Source organism: Thamnophis sirtalis, unplaced genomic scaffold (assembly GCF_051295495.1).
Source record: "Thamnophis sirtalis isolate CommonGarterSnake01/CBP01778 unplaced genomic scaffold, rThaSir2_p1.2 scaffold_6, whole genome shotgun sequence".
NCBI classification, from domain to species: domain Eukaryota; kingdom Metazoa; phylum Chordata; class Lepidosauria; order Squamata; family Natricidae; genus Thamnophis; species Thamnophis sirtalis.
In genome coordinates, this window is record NW_028261386.1 from 13194675 (window position 1) to 13207213 (window position 12539).

At 43.7% G+C, this 12539-nt stretch overlaps 1 protein-coding gene across 2 annotated transcripts in view; it reads right to left on the bottom strand.

Annotated features, from left to right (window-relative positions):
• The window catches only part of SPNS2 (SPNS lysolipid transporter 2, sphingosine-1-phosphate), a 158195-nt gene that overhangs the window by 11412 nt on the left and 134244 nt on the right, over nt 1–12539 (bottom strand). Inside the window, exons 10-12 of one of the 2 annotated variants that reach the window (XM_087717223.1) lie at nt 12318–12416; nt 9044–9207; nt 7236–7556 (exon numbers count right to left, since the gene is read on the bottom strand). In XM_087717223.1, the coding sequence (XP_087573349.1) occupies nt 7496–7556; nt 9044–9207; nt 12318–12416 (324 nt within the window). In that variant the 3' untranslated portion in view covers nt 7236–7495. Of the gene's footprint in view, nt 1–7235; nt 7557–9043; nt 9208–12317; nt 12417–12539 lie in introns of those variants that run through there. The other variant, XM_087717221.1, reaches the window with a different exon arrangement.

A 12539-nucleotide genomic window follows, 5' to 3' on the forward strand; every position in this document is an offset into this window, starting at 1 on the left:
AACCAAGAAATAAAGAGAAATTTCCCGTCAGAGAATAATTAATCAGTGGAACAGCTTGCCTTCAGAAGTTGTGGATGCTCCGCTGGAGGTTTTTAAAGAAGAGATTGGACAGACTTTTGTCTAAAATGATATAGGATCTTCTGCTGGGCAGGAAGTTGGACTAGAAGACCTCCAAGGTTCCTTCCAACTCTGTTAGTCTGTTATTCCAGGAACCTTTAGTGAAGTTATGCCACTATTACTGTGGCATAAGCCCTTCCTGTTGATACCATCTGTATGGCCCGTTGTTGACTTGCAGGAACCTGTTTTCTCTTCTCGTGCCATGACCTTCCTCTGGAAAACTACCTGTATTTCCATCTGCTTCACCTTCCTGAAGGCACTGCAGTCTCCAGTGATTCTTTCAGTACTTCTCATCCTGGGTCACTCATCCCAATATGGATTAAGCGAAAAACCTAGTTGCTGTCTTTAAACCGTCTTGGCAATCGGTCCAGGAGATTCTGTGCCTGGAGGACAACCCTTTCTGCAATAGCATAGTCAAGGATCCTTGGTGCTCTTTGAGCTTGGCTGTTTTCTTGCAGATGTTACCCAAATTGGTTAACATCATCAGTGTATTCAGTCTGCAGACAGCTACTGGGCTCGCCTTAATAGGGAATGTCCTGTTTTTGGTTTCGTTTTGTTTTATGCGTGAAAATGTCAGCCATCTTTAAAAAGATATGTTTTATGACTATACCAATAAAATAGAGATTATCTTGGTGTCATCCAGGGCTAAATATATGATCTCTGTATAATCTAGCTAAAAGTATGCCTGGAAGGTCACCCAGGCGTTTAGCATTTATCAACAGCTGATTTTAAATATGATTATAGGGTAGCAAAGAGCTATTAATAGGTATTATTTAATCTCAACAATCCCAGATTTATAAATAATAGGTCTTCTCATTCCCTGCTTGTTTAGGTCAGTTAGTGTATATTTAAAAAATCCATGCCCAGATTTATTTCTTAGCAAATCCTGTGACTTCACCGTATCCCTTTTAGTGACATTGCATATCTGGATGGCCTCCTATAACCCTTCAAAGGGTCGCAGAGTTCAGTTGTAATCCAACCCCTCTCCCAGATTATCTAATTCTGAACTAGGAGATGGATCAGATTTATGGAGAGACCATGAGAGAAACAAAGTGGTTAAAGAAGTAACAGATCTACTGTTGTAGAACCACAAGAAACTTCAGCAGAACCTTCAGCCAAGAAAGATCTTAATTAATGGAAAATGCACATTCTCAAACGGTCTTTTTGTGCCTGGAAAGGAGGCAGCATTTCACTTCTAATTTAAAGGCATTCTTGGAATGATTCCCCAAGGCACCACTGTCATTTGCAAATTGTTACATCAGAAGACATTAGCCATGGAACATCAGTCCAATGACCACAGCATCAGCTGCAGAAGTGGCTGGTTATCACGCCAAAGGCCCCAGATGAAATCTTGATTTCTCCTTGAAGGTATGAGAAAGGCTATCACGTACTTGAGAGACCGCCTGCTGCCAATTACCTCCAACAGACCGATCAGATCCCACAGATTAGGCCTCCTCCGAATTCCATCCGCCGGCCAATGCCGACTGGCGACTACCCGGAGGAGAGCCTTCTCTGTGGCTGCTCCGACCCTCTGGAACGAGCTCCCCGTGGAGATTCGAACCCTCACCACCCTCCAGGCCTTCCGCAAAGCCCTTAAAACCTGGCTGTTTCGACAGGCCTGGGGCTAAGAGTTTTTGCCCCCCTTCTCGAATGGTATGGTTGTTGTGTGTTTTTAAATTTTGTATTGTTATGTCTCGTCTTTTTTATCCCCCTGTCGGTATCTCCTTCCCTGATTGAATTGTGAGCCGCCCTGAGTCCCCTTCGGGGAAAAGGGTGGCATATAAATGTAATCAATCAATCAATCAATCAAAACATGGGACCAGCTAATGCTTAAGTTAGCACAACATACTAAGGTATGAAAAAGCTACAGGTTCACAAAATGCAATTGTTGTGTTAATGTAACACGCTTTGCCCTGATGGTGCAGTGATTAGAATGTGGGATTGCAGGCAAACTCTGCCCACAGCCTGGACTTTGATGCTGATGGGGCTGAAGATTGACTCACCCTTCCATGCTTCTGAAGTTGGTAAGATAGCAATATATAGCAATAGCAGTAGACTTATATACCGCTTCATAGGCCTTTCAGGCCTCTCTAAGCGGTTTACAGAGAGTCAGCATATTGCCCCCAACAATCTGGGTCCTCATTTTACCCACCTCGGAAGGATGGAAGGCTGAGTCAACCCTGAGCCGGTGAGATTTGAACCGCTGACCTGCTGATCTAGCAGTAGCCTGCAGTGCTGCATTTAACCACTGCGCCACCTTGGCTCTTAGATGAGAACCCAAATGGTTGGGGGCAATATGGTGACATTGTAAACTGCCCAGAGAGTGCTGTATAAGGCAGTACATGTCTATAAGTCTATTGCTATTGCTATTTGCCCATACATGAGATTATGATTTAAAGAAGGGTATCCAAACTTGGGAACTTTAAGACTTGTAGACTTCAACTCCCAGAATTTCGCAGTCAGCATTCTGGGAGTTGAAGTCCACAAGTCTTAAAGTTCCCAAGTTTGGACACCCCTGCTTTAAAGTGATGGGCTGGCTCACTCTAAATTGAGGATGTTGTGCAAACTTCTAGTGGCAATACTGAGCTAGATTTAATTCAATATTAAGCAACTTCCTCTGTTCTCATCTCTCTCTCTTCACCTAGAAAAAATTGGAAGATCACCCAACTAGCTGTTTTGCTGATAAATATTTCCATAGTCTCTGCCCCAGATCCTGTGCTACTGCAGTTCTATAGATTAGTAGCAAAACTGCCCAGAGTCATGCTTCTCTGTGAGATGGGTGGCACATACTGTATTTTTCAGAGTATAAGACGCACCGGAGTATACGATGCACCAAGGTTTTGAAGAGGCACATTTTTTAAAAAAGTAGGCAGTTAGATAGAGGGATAGACAGGGAGAGAAAGAGAGAGAAATACAGTAGATAGGGAGAGAGAGAGTAGTTAGGTAGGTAGGTAGATAAAGGGATAGAAAGAGAGAAGGTAGGTAGGTAGTTAGGTAGGTAGGTAGAGGGATAGAGAGAGAGAAATACAGTAGATAGGTAGGGAGAGAGAGAGAGAGTAGTTAGGTAGGTAGGTATAGGAATAGAGAGAGAGAGGGAGAAAGAGATAGAGAGAGAGAAATACAGTAAGTAGGTAGGGAGAGAGTGTGTAGGTAGGTAGGTAGGTAGAGGGATATATATATATATATATATATATATATATGTGTGTGTGTGTGTGTGTGTGTGTCTGTGTGTGTGTCTGTGTGTGTGTGTGTGTGTCTGTGTGTGTGTCTGTGTGTCTGTGTCTGTGTGTGTGTCTGTGTGTAGTATTTGTGCTGACTATATATATATACACACACACACACACACACACACACAAATACTACACAAATGTAACAAAGGCAACAGTAAAATATTGGGCTTTCTGTCTGGATGGTCTCTTGTGACGAGCCGATGGATAGAGAATAGAAGCAGTTAGCTTCCTCCCATAATTGGGGCATACCAGGGGTTGTGACTTTTCATCCTCCTAGAGACTCGAGGAAAGCCTCCAGAGCCTGGGGAAGGCAAAAACGGCCCCTCTGCCATGATGCAGGAGGCCGACTAGGCCATGCCCACCATGGTCACGCCCACCCAGCAACCGGGCAGAGAACCTGCTGCTGAAATTTTGGAAGCCCACCCCCTGCAGCCGAGTGTGTGTAAAAACAGCAACCTTCCAAGTTTGGAATCAAATGTAGATTGGTCACACAAAACAAACCAGAGAGTTTGGCCAGTGATGTTATTTAGCTGTATAATTTCGTCTGATATTTGAGCTTCTTTGGGACAGAGGGGTACCCGTGCGTCACTTCTGCTTCCCATAACCAATGCTTCCAGGAATACTGCTTAGAAACCCTCTACGCAGGCCAAACTTTGACGGTAGAAACATCCCACAAGACAGCTGCCAATTGTCTGAATTACACCACTGGGCTGGATTCCCAAATTCAAGCCATTATCAAACGTCCCTTTAGGTAAACCTAAAAAGCCACCAATAACTTTTTTCACCCTGCCTTGTCCAAGTTTACCAACTGCTCTGATGCTTCTAACTTCTTAATGCAAAAAGACCAGTCTCTTATCTTTCCTGTTTATAAGGTATCACTTATTCCTTATTTTCTACCGCAAAAGGGCCAGGTTAGCGTGCCCCTTTACACATTTTTAAACTTTACAGTTGCACAGAAACATATAATAGACTGAGAAAAATACACAGCTCCTTCCTATAAAAATAAGTCACCTGCATAAAGAAGAGGGAAATAAACATACCAAGCAAGGACCAAACGAAACAAGACAAAAAGATTTTTTTAACACCATCTACCCTGACATTGAGAAAGATTGAATGCAAAAGAAGAAGGGGATGGCAGAAGATGAGATGATTAGATACTGTCATTGACACACATCCTAGGATCACATGACTGCCATATATGACCTTCCCCACTGGCTTCCAACAGGCAATCAATGGGAGAAGCTGTATTCTGTTAACAACCCTATGATTCACTTAACAATTGAGGCGATCCGCTTAACCATGGCAAAATGGTTCTAAAATCAGGTGCGACTCACTTAACCGCTGTTTTGCTTAGCAGTGGGAATTCTGGTCCCAATTGTGATCATATGTTGAGAATTGTTTATAGCAGGGGTGTCACACTCAAGGCCGGCGGACTGGATGCGACCCGCAATGGGGTTGGATTTGGCTCGTGGGGCCATTCTGGAAAATGTACGTCTCGCGTACAAATGGCCCGCGTCACTTCAGTCCGGTCTACCCAATGTGGCTTCGGTCCAGTCTACCCAGTGCAAAGAGGTAACATGCCAGCAGTTTGGAGAGTGGTGTCAAGCTGGCCACAGCTACCCAGTTTGCCCCCTGCTCCCTGCAAGGTCAACTACAGCCCTGATGTGGCCCTCAATGAAATTGAGTTTGACACCTCTAGTGAGCTTGTGAAGTTGGTGGGTCACTACGAGAACAGATTGTTAGAAGGGCCCGGGGTCTGTTTACATCCTTATGTTGTTAAAAATGAATTAACAGCCACCACAAACTTGGAGCTGCAGTTGTATCACTTCCTCAATAGGGTTAAATAATCACAGAATTCACGCCTTACCAATCATTTGTTTCAAAGCTGCCTCTGAGACGCAAGAGAGGCAGCTTTTAGGGAAACAGTCCTTGCTCACAGAGATTCTTTTCTCATCCCTCTTCCTTCCTCTGTAGCTTAGCAGGTTTGCCAATTCTCCCTGTGCCCAATAATTTCCTTAATTTCAGGTCTTGCAGCCAGATTTGCCATTTTTTAAAAAAAAAAGAAAAGAAAAATCCCCTTTTGTTTACTTTTAAATCCCTGAAGGCTGGTAACACTGCATTCCTTCCACACCACGAAACTTGCAATACTTTGCAGACAGAGATTAAGTCAAGCCTGCATCCATACAGATAAACAGATATTTAAAAACAGTTCTAAAGATACAGAAAGTGGTGGGACAGACTGTCTCAGGGACTGGGACCAGGGGTTTCATGCCTTGCAGATAATGATGATGAAAATAATATCTTTAACACCGTCAAGGATCACTATCTACCCTGTCCAAGACCTTTCGATAGGTGAATAAATGCCAAAGCCAGGTTAAAACATCTAGCTGACTGTGCAACCAACAACAACAACATTGCATTGAGTTTGCATTTCTAGACTCTCTTTTTATAGACAACTCAAGGAAGCTTGCATGGTTTTGGGGGTGTGGAATCTCTCCAAATTCTACCATACAATCTACCCTGTTAGGGAGGTTGGGCTGGGGGGAAAAGGCTGCTGTGAAATCACACTACAAATTTTGTAGTCAGTGGGGAACTTGGATCTGAGTGTATTCAGTCCATCATTTTAACCACTACACGACACCAGCTATCTAAGAGAGGTTTTTTTGGGGGGCAACTTTTTAAAGATACTGAAATTTTGCACCTGGCTATATACTCTACAAAAGAGGTACAGTGGCCTAGTGGTTAAGATCAGTGGTGGGGTTCCTTCCTGCCTCCCTTATAGGATTAGCCCTGTAAAGTGGAAAAAACAAAACAAAATGAGATTTCTTCTAACAACCGGTTCTCCAAAACTGCTTAGAAAGCTTAACAACCGGTTCTCCCGAATAGATGCGAACTGACTGAATCCCACCACTGGTTAAGATGCCGGGCTTGTCAACCCAAAGGTTGAGGGTGCAAGACCCAAGCATCTTGTGATGGGGTGAGCTTCTGTCCTTGCCCCAACTCTTGCCCACCTAGCAATTTGAAAGCATGCAAACGCGAGTAGATAAATAGGTATCATTTTGGTTTGAAGGTACCAGCATTCAATACATCCTATAATCATGCTGGCCACATGACCATGGAAGCATCTTTGGAAATGAAGAGGAGCACTGACCCCTAAAGTCAGACACAACTGGACAGGGAAACATTTATCTTCATATACTCTACATCAGTTTTTTTCAAACTTGGCAATTTTAACAGGTATGGATTTTAATTTCCACAATTCCTCAGTCAGCATGCTAGCTGAGGAATTGTGGGAATTAATGTCCACACATGGTAAAGTTGCCAACTTTGAAAAACACTGCACTATGTTGAACAAGGAGCTGGACTAAATGATCTCCAAGATATTTTGTAAGTCTAGGATTAGGGACCAGTTAGAATATGAAATGGATAAGACAAAATAAATTGCAGAACTGTATCCACAATTAAAATTCATGGAAGTCTCCTTCACCACACAACCAACTATATTGCTAGTCCTCATCGTCTCATATATCCTCCGAGTTAGAATTTCAGAGGTTGTGGGTAGGGTGAGGATTTACCATAATGCATCACTTCTTGCTTAGCAAAAGTAGGCTATGCAAAACTGTTGAGCTGCAGACAATATTTTTGTCATTTAAACCCAGAATTTCTTTATGCAGAATTCTATTATCTTTCATGGCTCGGATGTGCATTACAACGCGAGGAAGTCTGATCATCAGCTAGGCTAAGCCGCAGAGGAACTGGGATGAATTATAATTCTAAATTCATAATAGGCTTTAAAAAAATGTAGGAATCAAAATCTGCCTCCAAAAATTTTACATAACATAAGAGCTGCCCCACAAACATGCTGACCGAGCCACATATATTTAAAACATCTGCCCACAAAACCAAAACAAGTCAAATCAAAGTAGCTTAATCCAGAATTATTTTCTCCCTGATGAAGTCAATTCAGTGTCGCGTTTCTGAGTTTTCTTTTAGAATCAGATAAACACACACACACACACACCATAAACAAACATACTCCAAATAGACAGCAGGTTGTCCCTATTTGTCCTGGCAAGCATGTACAGAAACTTTCCAAAAGACAACAAAACACATACACACATGAACTAACCCCAAACATCTCGTGTCTTTCATGTGGCAGCATCTTCTGAGTTACTGGAGTTGCCAATGGTGAGATGATCCAAATCCATGCTGAAAAACATGAGCCCAGATTTGGGTCTCTTTTTAACCAACTATAGGAATCCCTCAGGAAGCATAGCCTTTAAAGCAGCTAGATGGTCTTTAGCAATTGTCCATTGGTCTCAACTGCCTGACAAGGGAACTATGACAATAAATATGCCATCTAAGAAAAGAGGAAGCATCAGTGGTGTTTATTTCTGGATTTGGAGCTCCTCCTCACAGTCATTTATGCTTTGGTCCCTTCCTGATTGGATTTCTGAAATGTGTGTTGCATGGGATTGCCCTTGAAGGCCATCCAGAAGCTGCAACTGATCCAGAATATAACACTATGTGCAGAAATAGTACATTTTGGTACACCTACGTAACAACACTACTCTCTGAACTGCACTGGATCCTAATAGGATTTCAAATGCAACTTGCGTTTCTACTTATCATTTATGAACCCCTATAAAAGTGGGAAGAAGACAACGGCAAAGCACTAGAGTTGTTGTCCAGTCACTAAGTCATGTCTTTGCGATCCCTTGGACCACAGCATGCAGGGCCCCTCTGCCTTCCATTGCCTCCTAGAGTTTGCCCAAATGTATGTTGAGTGTGTTGATGATGCTATCTAATCACTCCATCCTTTGCTCTCCCCTTCTCCTTTTGATCCCAAAGCAGCATCATAGCACTTCTACAAAAAACAACAACAAAAAAACAACAACAAAAAAACAACAACACCTCACATGGACTATCAGGAGCAACAAAGCAGCAGTAACAGAAGTTAGGAGAAAGAAGGAGTTATAATCTCTCTTCTTCTAGATATTGTGCACCGAAAAGGAGAGAAAGCAACTGAACGGTGGAAAGGCTCCCATAGATAAAGGTAAAGGTTCCCCTCGCACATACAGTATGTGCTACTCTTTCCCATCTCTAGGGGGTGGTGTTCATCTCCGTTTCAAAGCCGAAGAGCCAGCGCTGTCCGAAGAGGTCTCAATGGTCATGTGGACGGAATGACTAAAAGCCGAAGGAGCACAGAATGCTGTTCCTTCCCACCAAAGGTGGCCCCTATTTTTCTACTTGCATTTTTACATGCTTTCAAACTGCTAGGTTGGCAGAAGCTGGGACAAGTCAACAGGAGCTCACTCTGTTATGTGGTGCTAAGGATTCGAACCACCGGAACTGCAAACCTTTCTGATCAACAAGTTCAGTATCTTAGCCACTGAGCCACCATGTCCCTCAAAAGACTGGGGGGAAAAGACTGAAAAAAAAGACTCAAAAGATTGATCTACCGTACTAGGAAATCTGGAAATGGTAACTCTTTCATTATTAGAGAGTCTGCACGCACACAATCTCGCACCCTCCGCTTGAACCGGAGCTTCAAGCTGTTCATATTGGAAGTGCACCCATGCCTCTTCGCATTGGTTAAATTGGATACCAGTGCCAAGATGGCCAATGACCATGCCCTTCTTTAAAAATATAACACATGCGGTTTTCCTTTTCCAACACCACGGAGAGGTACTCACTGTTGCTCAGCTTTGGCTCTGTCACTTAGGAAGAAGAGGGCCGTGGCCAGGAAAAACATCCCCCCGAGGACCACAACAAAAGGGCACAGCATCAGCGCATAGCCTAAACTGAGGAATTCCCAGAGTGGAGACTCCTTTGTGCTCTGCCGTATCACATCGGAGATCTAGAAAGGAAAAGTAGGGGGTGGAGGGGGTGGAAAGAGAAGGAACAGACAGAGATAAGCCTATTTATGGACGTTCTCTTTGTCACCAACATAGTTTATTTGAAATGGGATGGGGGAAACCAAGCGCTTCCTTGCCAAGATTTGCTAGACTTGCTCAGTTTTGCACAGAAAAACAAATCCTGACATTCTTACAGTTAACTAGATGGCTCCTCCCATGACTCTTAGGCAGGATTTCCCATTGTGTTGTTTTTCTCTTCTTGTTGGCATTAGTCTCTGCACAAGTGGCTCTAACCACCAGACTAGATCCTCCAGGGATAAGAGGATGGTGGGAACCCTTGTTCAACGACAAACCACTGATTTTTCCCAGCGGCAAAAATCCCAGTTGCCAACTTTGGCACTTTCTATTAAAAATTCTGAAGGGGGCATAATGGTTCAAAGGTTAAAGATTAAAGATGCTGAGCTTGTCAGCTAGAAAGCAGAAAGCTTGGGTTCGAGTGCTGCACAAGGGTGTGAGCTCCCATTCCTTGCCTCAGCTCCTACCCACCTGCCAGTTCGAAAGCATGCAAGTGTGAGTAGATTAATAGGTACCACTTTGGTGGGAAGGTACGGTAACAACTTTCCATGTGTTTTTGACACATAGCTATGCTGGCCACATGACCATGGAAACATTTGGGATTTAAGCTAAGCCAACAGTCTTGGGACAACACTGGCTCTTTGGGCAATAAATGGAAATGACCACTGCACCCTAGAATCAGACAGGACTAGACAGGGAAATCTTTGCCTTTTACTGTCAACTGAGGAAGACTTCACCGGAAACTGTTCTGATTGAGGCTTCCCCCAAAAGCAGGAGGCAGAGTCCTGGTCCCGACAAAACCCCTTTTATTAAACGAATGTGAATTCCTCTCATTCACATTCAGCAAAGGCCTGGCAAACAGTCTTTCAAAGGAGTAATTATGACTGCAGACCTTATCTATCTTAGAAAGCTGCCATGTAAATATTTTCCAAATGAGGTGCTGTGCAAGGAAAGATTGGGCACAGAGTCTCTGAGATTCACGGACAGATCTTCACACTCCTGAAATGAATCTAATGAACGAATGAACGAATTGTTTCCTGCAAAAGCCCACTCCCCTTTCGCTTCTCTTTTATTTCCTATGGGATGAGCCAATCACCTTCCACCTGTGGCTTTACTCCCAAGTCAACCCTTGTTCCTTAACTGTTCTTTTCTTCTGGCAGCTCTGCACATGCACACACTGGGAGCAGGCTCTAGCTGTTCCTCTGCCTCACTGTTGTCTAGCTCCATAGGCACCTGATCACTGCCAGATGGCCTCGGCCCCATCTCTGCCTCCAACACAACAGAGCCCTCATCCGAGCCTTCCCCAGCCTCCAGGACTGGCCCATGTTCCTCCCCAACCTCCTCACTGTCTGACTCTGCTGCCAGCTCTGTTGGCCGCTGAGGGACCACAACAGAAACTTGGTAGAGCTGACACTTTTCAGTGTTAAAGGAATCCATTACCTGTTGCCGTATCAGGCATTTTCCTAGGTTCAACATCTAAGGGCCAACTCAAATTCATTTACTGGGCAATCCCTTTGTACACAGAGTCTTCATTTAGAACTGGGGTGAAGTTACATTGGAACACCCGTTTTGCTTCAGATTCTAACTAGGCAAACTCCAGATAGAGTTGGGAAAATCCCAGATCATAGTAGACAATCTGGGCTAGATGTCTAAATAATATCAGGCAATAAGCATACATTTAGTTTAATGATTGGAGGAAGCAAGGGAAACAATATGCTCTGTGGCTCCAATTTAGCACCACATTTGGCATGTGGGTGTATCCATGTGTTTGTGTTTTAGAACTACCCTGAGTAATAGTGTGAACTAAAACTAGGATGCTTAACATAGAGGAGTCTTCTAAGTAACTAGTTCCCTCTTGAAGTGTTAAGTGGTAATGTCAGTTACTTTTCCATGTCATTTCCCTAATGCAGAAGTGGGAGAAGCTTCTCTGTGTTAGAAAGACTGTATTAAAAAAATACCCTACCCATCCCTTATCACATTGGGGAGGTTTTCTAATTATCTGCAAATGGCATCATTTTGTCTGGGTTAGCACCATGATTTGGAACATCCCCCCCCCCAATATTTTCTGTAGTATCAAGGATGGTGAGGATAATAGGAGAAGAAAGAAGTATATAGGAAACTTTAAAATAAATTATTTTAAATTCAAAATTATGACAGAAGTTAGAAAGGCATCTTAAAAATGTGGATCTGAAGAAGCAGAAAACTGTGTCGTGCCAAAAACACTTCGTTCCTATGCCTCTTTCTGGATTCATTAATGATACTTTATTTTCTTCTTCTGTAGATGTGTGGCTAAGTTCATTCAACAAAGGGCACAACTTCAGACAAAGAATAACCTCAAAGTGAGAAGGGTGACTAGATCAGTGTTGTTGAACCTTTTCGGCACCGAGTGCTGAAACGGGAGTGCGAGCAGCAGAAACCAAAAGAGCAGCTCCTCAGTGCACATGCACGGGAGTGTCGGAAACTGGAAGAACAGTTCCCCGGCACACATGCTGGTCTTCTAGTTTTTGACGCACATGCGCGCACGAGGACCAGCTGGCTGGCGCACTTCACATACCGGAAACCAGAAGCTCAGCTTCTCGGCACACACATGCACGCTGGAGAGCTGCTCTTCCGGTTTATGGCACTCCCGCGCATGCAGAGATCAGATGGCCGGCACACATGTTTGTGCCGGAACCTGGAAGAGCAATGGGCGGCGGCTGGCTTGCCTGCGGAGATGGCTCTGCATGCCACTTCTGACATGCGTGCCATAGGTTCGCCATCACGGGTCTAGAAGATGCATTCGTACCACATGCTATGTTAAGTTAGTGTTATTTAGCTAAAAAAATTTATGGGATGTGTAGACTTACACAAAACCTGACTGTTGGCTTAGCTTATATCCCAAATGAACTGAGAACACGGATTCATTGAATTGCCAGACTAAGAGCATTAAATGCAATCACAAAGCCTGTGTGCGTGCAGAGCTGGGGAGGATTGTCATCCTCAGAACAAGAACCCAGCTTCTTATCCTATTCCTCAGGTGTGCCAAGGCTATACTTACAAATCCAACCAGGTAGGGACTTCCAGCATCTCCCAAAAGATGAGAGGTGAAGCTCTGCAAAGCTACGGCTGTCGCTCGGCGTGTAGGAATGACCACATACTGAAATGGGATGCAGAAGGCAGGGAGAGAGATGAAAAGATTAAAACATCGTAGCATTTAATCATTCTGAAAAAAAATTTCCTTTAGCAATAGCAATAGTATTTTGACTTAAACACCTCCCTA